This window comes from Octopus bimaculoides, chromosome 7 (assembly GCF_046866305.1).
Source record: "Octopus bimaculoides isolate indiv1 chromosome 7, ASM4686630v1, whole genome shotgun sequence".
Taxonomy (NCBI): Eukaryota; Metazoa; Mollusca; class Cephalopoda; order Octopoda; family Octopodidae; genus Octopus; species Octopus bimaculoides.
In genome coordinates, this window is record NC_142934.1 from 5,080,664 (window position 1) to 5,099,574 (window position 18,911).

At 36.0% G+C, this 18,911-nt stretch overlaps 2 protein-coding genes across 3 annotated transcripts in view; one reads left to right on the forward strand and one right to left on the reverse strand.

The window, feature by feature from the left end:
• LOC106882472 (DNA repair protein Ku70) overlaps positions 1-15,561 on the reverse strand; it is an 18,207-nt gene extending 2,646 nt beyond the window's left edge. The window contains exons 1-16 of one of the 2 annotated variants that reach the window (XM_089354674.1): positions 15,362-15,561; positions 13,008-13,074; positions 12,683-12,781; positions 10,464-10,538; positions 9,939-9,986; positions 8,773-8,827; positions 7,784-7,877; positions 7,502-7,580; positions 6,267-6,371; positions 5,201-5,280; positions 4,186-4,269; positions 3,600-3,696; positions 2,874-2,988; positions 2,485-2,573; positions 1,737-1,865; positions 430-538 (exon numbers count right to left, since the gene is read on the reverse strand). In XM_089354674.1, coding sequence (XP_089210800.1) covers positions 430-538; positions 1,737-1,865; positions 2,485-2,573; positions 2,874-2,988; positions 3,600-3,696; positions 4,186-4,269; positions 5,201-5,280; positions 6,267-6,371; positions 7,502-7,580; positions 7,784-7,877; positions 8,773-8,827; positions 9,939-9,986; positions 10,464-10,538; positions 12,683-12,781; positions 13,008-13,070 — 1,321 coding nt within the window. In that variant the 5' untranslated portion in view covers positions 13,071-13,074; positions 15,362-15,561. Of the gene's footprint in view, positions 1-429; positions 539-1,736; positions 1,866-2,484; positions 2,574-2,873; positions 2,989-3,599; positions 3,697-4,185; positions 4,270-5,200; positions 5,281-6,266; positions 6,372-7,501; positions 7,581-7,783; positions 7,878-8,772; positions 8,828-9,938; positions 9,987-10,463; positions 10,539-12,682; positions 12,782-13,007; positions 13,075-14,971 lie in introns of both variants that reach the window. The other variant, XM_089354673.1, reaches the window with a different exon arrangement.
• Positions 15,562-15,811: 250 nt separating this feature from the next.
• The window catches only part of LOC106882477 (DNA damage-binding protein 1), a 30,435-nt gene continuing 27,335 nt past the window's right edge, over positions 15,812-18,911 (forward strand). The window contains exon 1 of the mRNA XM_014933164.3: positions 15,812-16,006. Coding sequence (XP_014788650.1) covers positions 15,946-16,006 — 61 coding nt within the window. The 5' untranslated portion in view covers positions 15,812-15,945. The remainder of the gene's footprint in view (positions 16,007-18,911) is intronic.

An 18,911-nucleotide genomic window follows, 5' to 3' on the forward strand; every position in this document is an offset into this window, starting at 1 on the left:
ATAACCAAGACCTTTCGTATTATGTCGTGCTTGAGAAGAAGACACATCAAGATGAGCAAAATCGCAGTTGTGGCAAATACCAGTGAGAGAAAGATGCGGTGGAAGAGTACAGCAGGGTTCACCACCACCCCCTGCCAGAGCCTCGTGGAGTGTTAGGTGTTTTTGCTCAATAAACACTCACAACGCCCGGTCTGGGAATCGAAACCACGATCCTATGACCGCAAGTCTGCTGCCCTAACCACTGGGCCATTGCGCCTCCACCGTCAGAAAGAAAATGAAATGCCTTTGATCACATCTTTACTCAATTAAAACCATCTTGAAGCTAAACAACAACAACAATTATATTTTTCCTGTTGCTCTCAGGGATCTTATAAAAAAAAAACACAGGTTTGTTCATTTTGAAAAGCGATGCTAACAAATTTGACAAACCTTTTATAGTAGGGGCAATATTCAATTCTCGAAAATCTTCAGCATGAGGAAGGTAAAGTACATGAAAGCCTGGTGGCATTGACTGGATTTCATTCTTAAAAGTTTCTTTCTGAAAGATAAGACATATCTCATTAAATCTCATACATTTACAATTTATTATAAACTTTTATAATTTATTATAATCTATTGTAATTTATTATAACCTATTGCTCTGATTTATACTCTGGATATCTCATTTTTTATACAATTCATAATTTCACTTAAGGAAGGAGATTTTAAAATAAAGTTCATCACCCACCTGTCACAATTACTCCTAGCATAACCATCATTGCAGACACAACCGCAACCACTGGTACGGTACCATCAGTGATGGGGCAAGGGGGCACTGGTGGACCTGGTTGGATCTATGGATGGTGACACCTTTGGGTCCATTAACCTAGGATGACCCCCACCAGCCTCAAGCAAAAGCATGAGTGAGTGAGTGAATGTGAAAATATATATACATGTGTGTGTGTGTGTGTAGATTGGATAAAATAGAAAAGTGAACTACAAAAGTGAAGTCAGAACAACGGTTGAAGTTTTTCCTTGTATTTTGATATCTTGGGGTCAGTACCTCTTCATCAGGACACACGCAGAAATGGGAGATAGAATAGTGCTATTATCATTGCTTAGATATGTGGGAGAGGGTAAGTGGCAAGTGCAGACTGGTGTTGTTATGATAACCAGTCTGTTTCACAAAGCTCTTTTCTGCTGTTTAAGCTATGAGACCATATACTCATACAAATGTTATGATCTTGCTTAAGCACAGTGGTACTTAAGCCTAGTTGTTAGTACTCACTATACATAGCCAAATACAGAGCATAATATTATTGAATGACAAGGGAACAGGAGTTTATGTAATCACCTTCATTAGCTTACAGTCGTTTCTGCTATAAAAGACACTGCATTCAGAGTTGAGTGCTTTTGCACTAGATACAAAGAATGGGGCTGAAGAGTTCCTGGCTTCAACATATTCTTCTCTCTAATTCACAAAGTTACTGCAATGGTCCTTCAGTTTTTCTAAGCCTTCTAAAAGAACTTGGAAGGTTGGACCTTCAACCAGGCCTTTTGCAATATGCTTAAAGCCAAGAACTTTTCAGCCCCCCCCCCCATCATACAATAAACTGTGTAGACTAGTAAATATTATTGTAATTAGAATGCTTAAAAAAAAGACTTGGAATAAACATTCTTGAAATATTCTAACTGTTAGAATTTTAAATACAATTCAATTTCTTGCAAATATTGTAAAAAAAAAAAAAGAGCAATACCTGTGGCAGTAAGGCAACATATTCTGGAGCAGATGTTTTAGATGATATATATTCACAAATTGGTACAACACCTCGCTGCAAACATCGGTCAAGTAAAGCTGAGAAAAGGCAAGTGTTGCCACTTAAAGACTGTATTTTGAGGAAAGAAAGAAAAAAGAAAAGAAGAAAAAACTGAGAATGGAAAGGAGGATGGAGGGGGAGAGAGAGAGAGAGAGAGAGCGAGAGAGAGATGAGGGGAAGAGTTATGAGATACAAAGATTTAGAATTGTAAACGGGGAAACAGAAATTTAAAAGGAGTTCAGCCACAAGCTATAATATATTCATCGATTATATATCGTTGCTCAAATGGTTAAGTGACCTGCTAGAGATACCACCCAAATTATCTCTCAAGTTGCACTCTACAGTTTAACAAAAGAAGAATAAAAAAAAACCTTTGGGGTAGTGTGCGTGAAAAGTTTTCTTGTTACATGTGGGAGGAACACACAGGTCAGGGGGCTAATGGATAGCAATTGTACAGTGAGACAAGGCGTGTGGGTTGAACACACAGGTCAGGGGCTGGCGGATAGCAATGATATAAGGAGAAATGAATTTATAAATCATAAATTTGGAAAATATTCTTCTCGTGTAGAGAAAGGGCCATAACAAAATAGAGCTTTATTACAAACAGGTTGGTATATAGAAGTTTTGCTTTTCAGCTGTTAAAATTGTAAAACTAAAATCAAACAGTAAAAAAAAACAAAAAACAGACCTTCTCTTCAGGATATATGAAGTGTGTTGGTTTAATATGGTAATGTGTTTTCACATCCTTCTGTTGCTGAAAACCCAGGAGTTTGAATCCTATAAAAAGAAGATTAAATTACTTTGCAAGCAGGGGCACAAAAGTGGATGTGTGGCATTGGCCACATTCGGATGGTGCTTTTTACATGCCACTGGCACAGGGTAATGAAGATTATGTGACATTCATTCATGCTGTTCTTAAGAATATTACAAATGCAACTGATGAGAAATGATTTCGTTTAAAGAATGAAAGTGGATGGCAACTGTGACAATCTAAATTGCAAGCTATACAAGCATGTATGTATATGACTGCAAAAAGCCAAGAAGCCTCTTAAAGAATTCTTCAATAACAAAACTCACCTGGTTCACCAAACATGCGCATTTTCGTGACTTCCTCTTTCTCAAATGTAGCAGTCCTGTTGCCATATTTCTTGGCATATTTGATGTCTTGAGGCATAAGAGTTTCACCAGTATCCTGAAGAATATTTTTAAAAGTACTAAGTGAATAATTCTTAGATCTTGGGATAGCTTGCTTTGCTTCAGTTCATTGAAGGAAGCAGTTTATTAACCAGTTATTGGTATGTGACTTGTACTAAAAGGAAACAATTATTAAAGTCTACACTGCCAAGAAAATTCTAAAAAATTCTATTTTTAATTTTTTTTTTCATCAAAATGTGGTTTTATAAATTCTTTTATAACTAAAGGAAACTAATTTTAATTCATTGCGTGATAGTGTTTTTTAATACTGCATTCTTTAGAGTGCATTCTTTGTCTTTTCTATTTTTTGTACACTTTCCTTGCACTACTTTCTATAGAGATTTAAAACTAGTTGCTTTTCTCCTTATGAGATCAGAAGCAGACAATCACTTTGAAAAGTATATACTGTGAGTAAGGTCGGCTGACAGCTGTCTCTAGCCAGGCAGTTGTCCAGACCTTTGGTGTTATGTCATGCTTGAGAAGAACCATCAAGCTGAGCAAAATGGAACTCAGTGGATTTAGATGAGAAACTTCTGGAATGCACCTTGTAATTAAAGGCGTGTTTAATTAAGTCTGGTGTACAATGATGTCTTAATATATATTGAATACCTGTAGATAAAACTGTCTGTTACTCTTCACTTCACTGTTGTCCCTCTTGTAAAGACGAACAGACGAAGGTTTTTGGCAACGTTGCTTCAATCGGAAACTGGAATGAGAGAGAAAGAGGCTTACAATTGGCTGTATTGTGTGTGTGAGAAAGAGAGGGAGGAGAAGGGGAGAGAGGGAAGAGAGAAAAGGAGGGAGGGAGGGAGGGAAGAGAGAAAGAGGGAGGGAAGAGAGAGAGGGAGGGTAGAGAGAAAGAGGGAGGGAGAGAAAGAAAGAATCTCCATTTTCTTTTTCTTCCTTTATATGAATATAAACTATATGTTTATATATATATATATATATATACCTATTATTTTAAGGAAATTAATTCCCTAAAATATTAGGTATTGAACCAGTATTTTCTTCAATGAAACCGTCCTTTCCTGAGGTCAACACAACCTCTAATTAAATTATATACATATATATATATTATATATATATATAAAAACACGAATGTACATATAGAGAATGAAAAAAAAACATTATAAATGAAAGAATAATGATGTTGATGATAAAAAAGAATACAAATCTAAGAAATCCAATGACTCACAGGCCAACCGTTGCTTCAACACCATCACCAATTCGTAGGGGTAACCTACGTAGAACCCTCTTTTGACGCTCTTTACATCTCACCCTGAAAAATATTTGGAGCAACCATAATTATGAGAAACATACAGTGCAACAGAAACAAACATCTGGATCGCTGTTATTGGTAAAAAGCACCTAGTATACGCTGTAAAGCGGTTGGCATTAGGATAGGCATCCAGCTGTAGAAGCCAAGCCAAAACAGACAATGAAAGCTGGTGCAACTCCTGTCAAACTACCGGACCCCTGCCAGTATGGAAGACGAATGTTAAATGATGTTGACTAGACACTGAACTGTGACCATGCTGGGGCAACACGTTCAAGGGGTCTTAGTTGACCATATGGATAGCCAGTATGATCTCTGGTATTTCTTTTAACAATGGCCAGAGGACTACAAAAGGCAAAGGCAACCAGACATAAGGGGAACAAGCTGTGAAATTCTTAGCCACAAGGCCGTACCCATTTTTGCAGGGAGAGGAAGGGGACAGGATGGGATTAGTATGATTGATATTGTGTAAAGTGGTTGGAAGATGTGGTGAGAAAGGATCTACAGACATTGGGATTTACAGAGGGGATGACAAGGGTCTGAGACTTCTGGCTCCAGTTGAGCATTCTTAATCTTGTGGGCACTGGTGCCATGTAAAAGCACCCAGCACACTTTGTAAAGTGGTTGGCATTAGGAAGGGCATCCAGTCACAGAAGCCATGCCAAAACACACATGGAGCTTGGGAAGTTCTTCAGCTGAACAGCTCCTGACAAACCATCCAACCCATGCTAGCATGGAAAACGGATGTTAAATGATGATGATGAAGATAATGAATGGCACTAAGAAGGATAAAGCAGTTTTAGAAGCCATGCCATAATAGAGACTGGAATACAATGCAGTCTTCTGTTGAACGATCCAACCCATGACCACACAGAAGATAAATATTAAATGATGATGATGAAGCTGAAGAAGAGGGTAATGAAAATAAACTCACCTCTCTAACAACCCCTCCAGTTTTTCTGTTGTGTCAGGCAACTGTTCAATTTCCTCTCCATGAATGATAAACAAAATATTCTAATAAAAGTGGAAGAAAAACAAGAGAATAGTCGAGAATGAGATGATGATAACTACAACGGGAGATAATGTAGTTTTGCACTTCACCTTGAAACATGCATTTTTGGGGAAAAATTTCTTTGGATTCTTAGGTTTTAGATATTGGCGATTATGAATATGCAAAAAACTTTTAAAAATTTTAAACACCCCACACCCCTTTATTTTAAATGTACAATCCTCAGTCAAATCGTCCAACCCATGCCAGCATGGAAAGCAGACGTTAAATGATGACAACGATGATGATGATGTATATTGAAGTGTGGAAACTTCATTAAAGCAGGTCTATACAGTGCACTTTCTATGTTCGTTTGGCTAAACTGTAGAAATTGCTGTTTTGATATTGTTGTTAAAATTCCTGTATTTTTCCATGTAGATTGGAAAAAAAATTTCAAAAAAAGTTTAAAATTTACAATTTGGGTGGGGTTTTTTCAAATCTTTTTTTTGGGGGGGGGGGGGATATTTGTAATCTCCGACATCTAAAACCTAAGAAACTGAAAACATTTTACAAAAAATGCATTTTTCAAGGTGAAGTGTGAAACTGCATTAGCCCTAATGTTTAATCAAAATTTACCTGAGACTATCATCAACATCATTGTTTAACGTCCGCTTTCCATGCTAGCATGGGTTGGACGATTTGACTGAGGACTGGTGAAACCGGATGGCAACACCAGGCTCCAATCTAATTAAAGAAAACTAATTATTCTTATTAAATGCTAAATTTCAAATTTTGGCACAAGGCCAGTAATTTTGGGGGTGAGGGTAAGTCGATTACATTGACCCCAATGTTCAAATTGCAAAAGGACAAAAGGCAAAATTGACCACAGCGGAATTTGAACTCAGAACGTGTGAAGACAGACAGAATGCCACTGTGCATTTTACCTGTCATGCTAACGATTCTGCCAGCTCACCGCCTTACTCTCATTAAATATTAAACAGTTGTACGATACCTTGTAGAACTTATTGACATCAAAGGTCTGATTTGGAAGTTGTAAGGGCAACAGCTCCAGAGATATTCCTGTTTTATTGAGATCATTGGCACGAGTTTTACAATGCTGGAAAGAAATAAAATATTATTATTATTATTGAGTGAGAGAGCAGCGCATGCCATCAAAGTGACAATGGGATACAAATATACGAAGCCCAGTATACCCATCATGACTACCCGTCTGATAAGGGTACACTAGGCACATGCATCACAACCATATGTGCGTGACATGGTGATCTCATATCAAGATAAACAACACATGATCATGCAAGTGGGGCCCAGTTAGAATTTTCTTCAGGTTGAGTAGCCCATCCCACTCAAAAGGTCCCTGAATAAGTGTTGTTTAAGGATGTTGAATGAAACACCCATATTTCCAAAGGCGAATTATCCAAACCCCAAAGAATTCCTCTCAACACATGGCTATGATGCTCCCCCACTACTTCTGCTCATGATCAGAGATGCACATATCATCAGCCACCAAGGGACATGCTCAACTGGTTAAGATCAAACAACTGACAAGCAAATCTGTGGTATTGAGCAGAATATTTGCTGTAGCCCATCTTTTATACCAAGACAAAACAATGTACATGATAACACTTCCAATCAGTTAAGACCAGAAGCTATGAAAGCCACTGCCTGATACTGCATCAGGGCATATTATTATTATTGTTATTATTTTTTTCAATACAGTTTTTTCAAGAGAACCAGGCTAAACTCCATGCACCACAAATAAATGCAGTGTTTTTTTATTTATATGTATCTTTGATCTGTGCTTGTTTCAGTCATTGGACTGTGGCCACACTGGGGCACAGTGGAAGAAGTGTTTTAGTTGAACAAACCAATACCAGTACTTAGAATATTTTTTAAAGTCTTATACTTATTCTATTGGTCTTTTTTTTACAGTTTATGGGGGCCATAAACAAACCAATATCAGCTGTCAGATGGTCGTAGGTTAGTGCACACACACACACAACAGGCTTCTTTCAGTTTCTGTGATCTAAATCAATAACTTTGGTTGGCCAGGGCTATGGTAGAAGACACTTGTCCCACAGTGAGACTGAACCCAAAACCACATGGTTGGGAAACAAACATCTTAACCACACAGCCATGCCTATGCCTATATGTGACAATAACTTAGAAGACATTTGAACTCAATATCTGAGTGAAAGCAAAGATAATATGAAAGAGCTAACTCACAACAATTTCTGTTTTATCCATGTGAGGTTCATCCTTATTTGTGAAAAGCAAGATTCTCTGATATCCAAGTTTTTCAGTGCTGAAAATACATGTGAATCAGGTATGAGGGTCTTTAATAGAAAGCAGGTAAATGCTTAGTAAAAAAAAAACCTCTTGTTTTATAACAATGAGTCAGTCCACCTTTAGTCACAGGGGGGATGGTCACAATCCTTCCACAACAGTGACAAATACAAATATTTTTATAGAGAAAAAGAAAAAAGTAAAAGAAAATTTAGGACTCACCATTTTGAGAATAAAAGCGAGCACAGCCAAAATACATCACTCATTTGATAATTAGAATTGTGTCCATAGTCCTCGTGGAACGTCTTCCAGTTATCTTTAACAAAGACAATCCAGAGATTAAGATATATTAACATAATTAACCCTTTATCAGTCAGATTACTCTGTCAAATTTAATGCTTATTTATTCACATTTAAAAAAAATTTATCATGTATTATCTTGTAGCTTAGCAATTTCAAAGATGTGATTGTTTATTTTTAGAGTGACAATATAGGGTAGATTCAAGGGGCTAGACTTGGCCAGCTTGAACATAAAAATTGAACATTTGGGCCAGATGTAGCCGGTTTAAAAGCTAAAAGCTTAAGACATAAACTGACTCATATACTGAAAGTACAAGACAAGTACATAAATTATACATGTAAGCTCATTTAACATTAATTCATTTATTACTGTTCTGGGATAACATGATATGCTCAATTATGAGCCATGTTACACTTATTGATAACACAGATTGTTGATCAGTTAGATTTGGTTTGTATGGCAAAAACGTGTCCCATACTGCTCAGCTACCCACAATGCACTGACTATTGCACATATTTACATGACCATGCTGCAAGTCTGCATATTTCTTATACAAATTTACATACTTGTACCCATCAACATGGGACGAATGAAGAGGAAAGCATAAAGACGCCTGACCCTAACAAATGACATAGATGAGTGTATTCTTGGGTGTAGTCTTTGTAGCAGGTGCTTTGTATGTGGGACCAATACAGATGCTTTTACGTGACACCAGACAGGTGCTTTTACAAGACACTGGACAGGTGCTTTTATGTGGGACTGGACAGGGGTCTTTGCATGACACCAGCATCAACAGAGTTAATAGAATAAGAATTGAATGACAACATAAGTTACAAAAATAGATATAAAATATGATTTAAAAAGATATAAAAGCATTAAAAAAATAATAAAACCATCATAGCCTTCTTACCAGTAAGCATATTTTCAATTTCTATAATTCTTTCAGCATTAGGACGAGCCAAGTCCTGTGGATGGAAAGGAAATCACAAATGTTTGACCCATGTTAATCAATAAACAATGTATTTCTGTACATAATCAATAACTTATGAAGAATATCTTATCAACCACAATGGGATAAAATCAAAGACTGGCAGAAGATGGATGCTTAAGAGAACAGATCTTTCCTGGAATTGATGTCTTTCATCCTGTTTATAGACTGCTACATCATCGTCAGCATCACCAATGCCAGTGCTATGTAAAAAGCATTCATGCTAGTGCTGTATAAAGAAAATAGCCATTGCACTTTGTAAAGTGGTTGGCATTAGGGAGGGCATCCAGCTGTAGAAGCTATGCTAAAAACAGAAGCCTGGTGCCACCCCACCAGCCTCCCAGATCCTGTCAAACCATCCGACCCATGCCAGCATGGAAAACTGGCATTAAATGATTTTCCATTCTTGCGTGGGTCAGACAAGAATTTGTTGAAGCAGATTTTCCACAGCTGGATGCCTTTATTGTTGCCAGCCCTCACCTGATTCCAATTAAGGTAATATTTCCCCACGACCAGACATGTTTTCATGGAAGATTGGAAACAAAGGACACTGCTTGCATGATGGTGACACTCATTTACAGCTATCGCATGATGTCAAAGCAAAGAGACAGTAACACACACACACATATATATATATATATATACGTAGAAAATCTGCCCCATGCTAGCATGGAAAAGTGAGTGTTAAAACAATGATGATGATGATATACAATGGATTCCTTTCAGTTTCCATTTACAAACCCACTCACTAAGCTTTGGTTGACCTGAGGTTACAGTAGAAGACAGTTTCCCAATGAGACTGAACCTGGCAAGGGTTCGGTGGTTTGATAGGATCCACTGCACTATGCTCCCGCTTCTGCTTTGGCATGGTTTCCGCAGTTTGATACCCTTCTTAATGCCAACCAACTTGTAACATGCATTGGGTGTTATTTTCATGTTACCTGCACTATTGAAGTCACCATGCAGTTCACAGGACAAGCCCTGGGAGAGCTCATGGGGAAGGGGTTGGCTTAATGCTGGGGAACAAAGGGATTACTATGAGGGAGGGGGAGAGAGAAGGTTATTTATTTATTAAATAAATATCTTACCTGGTAAATATATATGTGTTCAAAATTGTCAGTATTTTTGGTCTTATCCTAAGAATAAAAGAAAAAAGGTTCAAGTAAAACATTAGAGAAATGCTTTCTGTATATTTTACCTCTTCACATCTATGTCTTCATGCTCAAAGAGTTATAGTTTTGTGCATCTAAACCATGAAAGCACTTGGATAAATGACCTTTGCATCTTTAACCTTTTCAATGTCAAGTGAAAATGGCAAGCTTGAATGAATCGAGTGGGTTTAGGTAAAAATTTATTAAACTTAGAGAATAATAAAAATTGTAGCAATGATCTGAATTTATTAGCCAATATTTTTTGATATATTTCCTGTTTATCTTACTATCATGTGGTATGGCTTCCAAAAATTTAAACATCTGCATATTATGTTGAAAGAATCATATATATATATATATATACACACACGCATACATATAAATTTTTCCAGTCTTTCATTTTCTCACACACACAGAGTGAATAAACAGTCCAATTGAGATATTAGGATCAATTTAACTTACAGTTCCAAAAAAAACGACACCAACAAGATCACGATTATTTTGAATAATTTTGTTTTTTAACGTGGATTGGACACACTGAAATAGAAAAAAAAATGGTAGGGTTAAGGTGAAAATATGCTGAAGTCAACAATAATTCAAGCTCATATGTTTGGTGTTAGGAAGGGCATCCAGCTGTAAAAATCCTGCCAAAACTGTTACAGAAGTCTGGTGCAGGCTTCTGCCTGGCCGACTCTTGTGAAACTGTCCCACCCATGTTAGCATGGAAGGCAGACATTAAACAAAGATGATGATGATGATGATGATGATAAGAGCATCTTACTGTATTTTATGGCATACAAGCAACATGTATAATTTAAACAAAAATGAGCCAAGAGAATAACTCAGAGTGGACAGTGGCACATATTTGAATAATATAGACAAATATAGGTATACTGAATACCATACAACATCAGTTCTTGATTTATTAAATTTATCTCTATCTCTAGAGAATGCATCAGAATTACCAAATGACAAATAAGACTAGTTTTATTTGAGAAAAAGAGATACTCCCCAAGATTCAAGAATTCTTCAGAGTCGACATGTCATTAAGGAAAAGGAGAGGCTCATTGTCCCAAGACGAGAGGACAGTCAAGGATGTGTTTCTGGCTCAATAGCCATCATCAGTACAAGTTCATTTTTGTTTAAATTACACAAATTACCTAAGCCATTAATGTGTTCTACTTTCTTTTGTACAAGTCCCATGGCCACTGGAGATGAAGTCAAATAATTATCATGTTGATGATGGTTATTGAACCATAAGCATATATCCACAACGGTCCTCTTAACTCCAGGCAGTATGACCCTCCTTTTCTTAATGCCATGTTAACAGAGAGAATTCTTGAACCCTGAGATTATCTCCCCTCTGCAAATGGCGCCAATCTCTGTTGTTTGTTCCTTCTCGAGCCTTGCCTGGCTCATGAGGGCCAGTTTCCTGGTTTCAGTGACGTATAGGTTCCCCACCTGGATGGGACGCCGGTCTGTTGCAGGTGAGCCACTAGATGCAGGAGGAAAGAGTGAGAGAAAGTTGTAGCGAAAGAGTCAGCAGAAGTTCGCCATTACCTTCTGCCAGGGCCACGTGGAGATTAGGTGTTTCACTGAGAAACACACACATTGCTCGGTCTGAGATTCAAACCCACGATTCCTCGACTGCAAGTCCGCTGCGCTAACCACTAGTCTATGTGCCTCCACTGATCTTAATTACCATTTGGTAATTATAATGGACCTTCAACAGCAATGGGACCCATCTAAGATTTTGTTACTAAAATTTATGTGCAATAAATTGTTTGTAATTGTAGAAGTTGGTTTGGGGGGTATAAAAGACATTTGCACAAGATGCCATGCAATAGGATTGAACGTGAAACCAAATTGTTGAGAAGGAAACTTCTTAACTACACAGCCATGCCCGCAACCAGCAGTCGAGAAGTATTTCAGCCTCAAACAACTGATAATTCTATAAAAAGCTTCTACAGAGTCAAAAATAGAATATAGTTAAAGGCATTTGGAATGGAGTTCCCACTATACAGGTGAGCATTCATTCTGGATAACATCCAAGAAAAAAAAAAGAAAAACAAAAAAAAAACAGCCACATACATGCTTGGCATTTTTTATTTACCAACGTCTATTTCTTCTACCACAACCACAACAGCTAGTTTTTTCTGAACTTGCCAACTTCAACACCACTCCATACTACTCACTGAACTAACAAAGAGGTTTCTAAATAGTTGTTCAACCTGCTGGAAATTAGAAATTAGCAATTAGGGTGGCTGTGTGGTAAGAAACTTACTTCCCAACCACATGGTTCTGGGTTCAGTCTCACTGCATGGCACCTTAAGCAAGTGTCTTCCACTATAGCCTCAGGCCGACCCAAGCCTTGTGAATGGATTTGGCAGACAGAAACTGAAAGAAGCCCATTGTGTGTGTGTGTGTGTGTTTGTTCTCCACCACCACTTGACAACTAGTGTTGGTATGGTTACACCCCCGTAACTTAGTGGTTCAGTGAAACTGAACCCAGAACCTTGTGATTGGAAAGCAAACAACTCAACCTTGTGTGTCTGATGACAATATTAAAATGTAAGAAAGGAACCCTAACTTAATAATCCAACTATCATACACTTTTTTTTTATCATCAGATACCAATAAAATTTTTTTGAAAAGCTGCAGGGAACAAATTAGTTTCTCACCTGTATGCATGTCGTGAAGAAATTCTCATCATCATCTGAGAACATGCTTTTGTTGCAATCAATTAGAAAGATCATTCCATCTTTAGAATTGTAAATAATCTGAAAAGAGATTGATTTAATTACCTTGATGTTATTAATTACTCTATTACATGGCATAAAAGATGCACTCCAATTATAGTAGCAAGAACAAAATTAGCTTATAGAAAGCCAAACTGAAGGGCAGTATGGTTAAACTTCTAAATATACAAATGTAAAACTAAATCACTGACATTCACTGATTAAGAAGAAAAGAAAATTTTTTGATAAATTGGAATATATATCTTACTTTTTCTTCAGCAACATCTTCGTCTTCAAGGTCATCTTTGAATCCAAAATGGTAAGAGTCCATTTTCCTGAGTCCATAAATATAACAGTAAGCCAATATATATTTTATCCGAAATTGTTGATTTTATTTTTGACTTAACAACAGTAAAACAATAACAACTAGTAAATACTTGGTTTAAATTTTGGCCCAAGGCCAACAGGTTGGGGGTGGTGGTGCTAAATTGATTGCATCGGCCCTAGTACTCAACTAGTACTTATTTTATCGATCCCAAAAGGATGAAAGGTAAATTAACCCAGGCAGAATTCAAGCTCAGGACATAAAGACGGTTTGCCCCCTCCACCAAAACCGGTGGTCTTGTGCCAGTATCAGAAACCCATAACGTATAAATCTATAACTGTGCTATAGGTATTACAGTGTTTGTTGGTCGCATATAAATCAATAAAATACATTTGAATATAGCGCCAAACTATTTTAAGAGTTACTTTGACACGAAAAAGTCAAAGTCGTTCGAAACGTTAAGGCCTCAAGAAAATTGCCGAACAGTTATAATACTTCCATTCAAACTTCGTTGAATTTTATGATTGATTTTGTATAGGACTTTATGATACCTGTGGAGCATCTCCTCCCATTATAGGACCTTCCAAATATTCAATAAAAATTCAACTGCCTCATGTTGGGGAAAAATACCTCCGTAGTTAACTTTGTAAATCTCATATAATTTATCGAGTCGATGATAGTGGGGCAACTTTGGCTGTAATGCTTTCTAATTTAGGCACAGGTAACTTTGAGGGGAGGGTTAAGTGGATAACATCGCCCCAGTACTCGAAGGGTACTTTATTTTGTCAACCCCGATGAGATGAAAGGTAAAGTTGGTGCCGGCGGGATTTGAACTCAGAATGTAAAGAAGTGCTGCAAGAAATAATGTTTTGCATTCGGGTATAAGTAAACCAACCGGTGGAGATGGAGTATATGTAATCTGGGTATACCCCCCCCCCTTTTAAATTTTGTTTTTTTTTACGGAATCCTATGTTTAAGACCATGGAGAATCCGATTCTGAAAAAAAATTTTCAAAAATCTCAATTTCAAAATTTCGATTCCCCCCCACCCCGGTTTTTATATAGATCAACAGGGTAAACCTAACCCTAACACTAGTTTTGTGAGATTTGGCTGTTATTTCTAGCATGTAAATAGCCTGCTTGGTGGGGGGGGGTGAATTGAAATTTTTCAAAAATTTTTTTTTCAGAATCGGAATCTCCATAGCCTAAAACGTGGGATTCCGTAAAAAAAAATTAATAAATAAGGGGGGGTGGAAAGGTTCAGATTATATATAGTCCATCTCTACCAACCTACCTACAAGGAAGCAGTGAAAGATGTGAGATTCCAGTTATTAATCAATGCAGTGATTGATACCCTACGGGACCGTTTGGTAGCGAGAGAGGTGGAATGCAGTTTAATAATACTAAAATACCAATGATGAAATAACAAAGACGATTAGCAGTATCAAATTGTTGCATCTACCACATTTATAGACAGTATATAACACACTTGTACCTGTTCTGCCGAACTTCGGACTTCATCATAACTTAGTAAAGGAGGCAGGAGATATTATAAACACTTGTCCAAAGAACCACTTAGTCTCAGAAAGTAAAGGGTAACTTTAACGTCTCTTCAAAGAGTGTCCCACTCCGTACTTTCTATCAATGTTATTAATATACAAAAATAAAATCATACTCTGTGGAATAACCCCCAATATATTTGCTAATTCTTCGTTATATTGATATAAACACATACAATGCCTACTATATTTTTGTATTCGTAATAATATCGATAATCGATTATTCAACAAAGTAAAACAAATTAACCCCATAAAAGTTTAAAAAACAACATATATATGCCTGTGTGTGTGTCTGCATGTGTATGTCTTTACAATTAAACAACATTGACTATGAATAAGTAATTTTTACCGTAATTATCTGAACGACAGTACGCCTTCCAAGTTGTTTGATTGAATCAATATTTGTTATAAACGAGGAAACGGAAGTGTGACAAAAACGGCGCCAAATTAATCAACAGAAAACTTCATTTTCAAACTTAGTTGCCTGTCTTTTCAATCATATTTTATTTAATATTCGAGATTTTTCAATAGATATCTCTGATATTCAAATTTCGGATGTCTATTCTATCAATAGTACTTTACTTATGTATGAAGCGTCGTTATATTTTGCGAATAAGACAATTACTCCGTTTCTGTTATTAATGAAAGGAATAATGTCATTAAGAAAAAGGTAATCTTCCAGTTTCGAGAGGTAAATGAAATAAATAAAAATATTCAAGGAAATAACTGAACGATTTACCAGTATTATCCGTACTACTTTTTCTCTAAAACAGCATGCGACGGAATTTTTTTTTTAATAAAAGTTTAAAATGTTTTTTTCTTTTTACAAACAGCATGCGACGGAATTTTTTTTTTAAATAAAAGTTTAGGGTTTAGGGTTAGATGTTGTGCAGCCGGTCTTCCACGAAGCATTTTCGATTTCTCATAAGAAACTATGATATTTATTCACGTGTGTGATTTATATATAAACAGTTAACGTCAATCAAATCACGTGATTTATTTATAAACAAAGTAGTACGGATAATACTGGTAAGACGTTCAGTTATTTCCCTTGTATTTTATTTACTTTTTTAACCTCTCGAAACTGGAAGATTACCATAGATATATATATAGATATAAATTTCATTTGTAACCGCTGACCAAGAATGAAAGCTAGTGACGAGACCGGAAATTTTCTCAAGACGGTACAGAACGAAATGGGAGACCGCATAGAAAGAGCGCATGCGTACCTCCATCCAAGCCGCCATCTAAGATTTTGTTTTGTAAAAAGCCTCAGAACCGTCGTCTTTGTCGGAGATAAAAAGTTACGCTGGAACCACAATCATGTCGTACAATTATGTGGTAACCGCTCACAAACCTACGGCAGTCAATGCCTGTGTCACTGGTAAGAATAGCATCAACAACAACTTTCCCAGAAACAAAAAACAAGCACACACCTCTTAGATATTCTCTGATATTTGTGTTTGATGAGGTCTTTTAATAAATTTCCCGCTGCTCCTTCTCATCACTTCCAATTACTTTGGCCCTTAGCCTTTTATAACTCACTAAATTCATACGAAAACAATTATTCTTAAAAGAGATAAGATTCATTAAATTCTTTCCATATTTCGAAAAAAAAAAAAGAAATACTGTTTCTTTATAATTTGTTTTATTTCTTTACATTTTTTTTTGTTATATTTCTGTAATTTCAAAAAATTCGTTAAATTGTTTATATTTATATATTTAATTATTTCTTAATTTTATTTCAATTCATTAAATTTGAAGAAGTAAAAAATCTCTAATAAACTGAGGACTGCAAACCGGTTTCGATTCTCGGTTAAGACCATTTCACTTGGTTCTTTTATTTCTTTTAAAGCACTCCTGATCTTCGTTCTTTTAATTTGAAAATACCAATTTAGAGGAGATGGCACATTTACAAATTATTAAAACGCGCATATTACACACAGAAACATGTAAATAATGTGCATCTTATCAATTGGAAAACACGATGCATTTTAAAGGATACTTGAAACCGCATTTTCTCAACAAATTTGGTTATGTCCACTTTTTTATGTTTATAGAAAGCCTTAACTTTTTGTACATACTTTGATTCAAGTCTAGATTTCATTATTTTTTTTTTACATTAAGGGCTGCATTCCTTTACTTAAAAGGTCCACCACGGATTGAGACAGTTGTAGCTACTTTAAAAACCTTTGAGAAATGCAAGAACGCCAAATGATCCCGTTTCTCAACTCTAATAATAGACAAGACAAAATAATGATGGCAATAAGATTGTTTTTCTGCCTTAAAGATAAATTTCGTACGAGTTTGGTGAATTATGTATTAAGATAGGCAAGTACTTGGTGAGCTAATAATCACTATATTTATTAACAAGTTCTGTCTATATTGCATAGCTATTTCTATACAGTTCATTAATTTTTTTATTTAACAAGCACCTTTTCGTGCACTTAACACGTTTTATGTGTAGATTTAAGTTTCGTAAAACGAAAACAATACTGTTTTTTCTTTGTTTTGCGAACATTAAACCGTCCCTGTTTATTGGTATTTTGTAAACAATTTCGATATACGTATGGGTTTAGTTGTCTCTCTTGGAACCCTGATGTTGCACCTAACAAAGGTGTGTTTGGAATTTATGTTCAACTGACTACACAGACTGATTATCGTATTACAAATATCGAAGATCGTTGACTGTATATTTTTCAAATATATTCGATCATCTTCACTCGTAAACATATTTTTCGCTATGACCTCTATTGTGTACGTCCGTATATTATTATTATAGGAATGTCCTGCTCTTTTCGCTCGTAGGTTTTGATTCAAAGTAAATATAACTTTAAAAAATTACCGAGATGATTTCAGAAATTAAAGGAGGACTAAATCTCCACCTTGCAAAATTCTGATAACAATTAGATATTTCAAAAACATTAAAAAATGCGGTACTATTTTGTACGTACACAAATATGTACAGCACAAGTTTAAAACATAAACTCTTAGTAATCTATAATGTCTATCATATTTTGATTTACAAAATTACGAACAATATTTAAAAAACATAATCCCCATTCATTCATTTTCTTTTCCCACTAACGTTTTAATTTTATTTTTCAAATTTACTTCACGTGTGTTTATTGGTACCTATTTACAAAAAATGAATACCCTTATTTATATATATTCTGATTTAGCTCTTGCATTTTATCTTTTTTACTCTGTTTATATTTTCAGTATTATTATTGTCGTGAGGGAATTTACCAGCAAATAATCGTTATTTTTCTTTATGCAAACATTATTCCTTATGAAGCCTCGTTCAGATTTATAGGAGTCGAGAAAAATATCTTGTAGCATTACTATTGTCAGTAGTTCAATAAGTCTGAAGCTTGTGGGCATAGATTGCTAATAGTTTTACATTTATGTTCTTGCCAATTAGTAAATAAACTGCTTTCTTAATGAAAACGTTGCAAATTTATAGTTGAGGGGAATGAGAGCGTGGGATCTTGTTACTTTGCTAGAAGGTGAGAATATCTTAACAGCAAATACGTTTTTGGGGTCAAATTTTAAGTTATTTGTCCTCATCCTGGCTCACACATATGCTGACCAACAACAATACCAATTTTTATTCTCCCCGCAAATTTATGGTTTCGTGTCACTGCGAAATACATGCGTTATGTCTTATCTAATAAGTTCGGCGGATGACCGAATCAATATTACTAACATTGACCACTACAAGTAATCTCACATTCCAGATTCTATTCAGAATGGAATTCTCACTGGGGAGTATAGGATATAATATGTACTAGTCAAATACTGGGGTCTTTTTTAAATGATTATGCAATCCCTACTCATATATTGTTTAGGGTTAACTCTTATCAAGCAAGTGGTTGGAATGGTAGTACCGGGTTACGTCCCTTTACATTCGGAGTTCAAAATCCGACCGAAGTCTATTGTCTTTCTTTAAATTAAATAACACTCGTTAATCAATTGCACGTCCCCTACAATATTTTGGCAAAGTTAAAATTAGTTCCCCTCCCCTGGTTTAATAATCCTATATTAGAGTTGCTGTTGTTGCCCAGCAGCAGGTCAGCTCTGAGGGGACAGGTTGTTAACCGGATGTTCACCACTTGGTGTTGGATACCTTTGGAGCAAACTGCAAGACTTTTGCTCTTCTTTACAATAAACCGTTTTGTTCCCTTTCAACTATTATTACCACGAAAAATGTTGGTTCTAAAACATTGTCTTTATTTGGTGCTTAATCTTGGCCAGTCGTGGGCAACCTGCGGCCCAAGGGGTTTCTG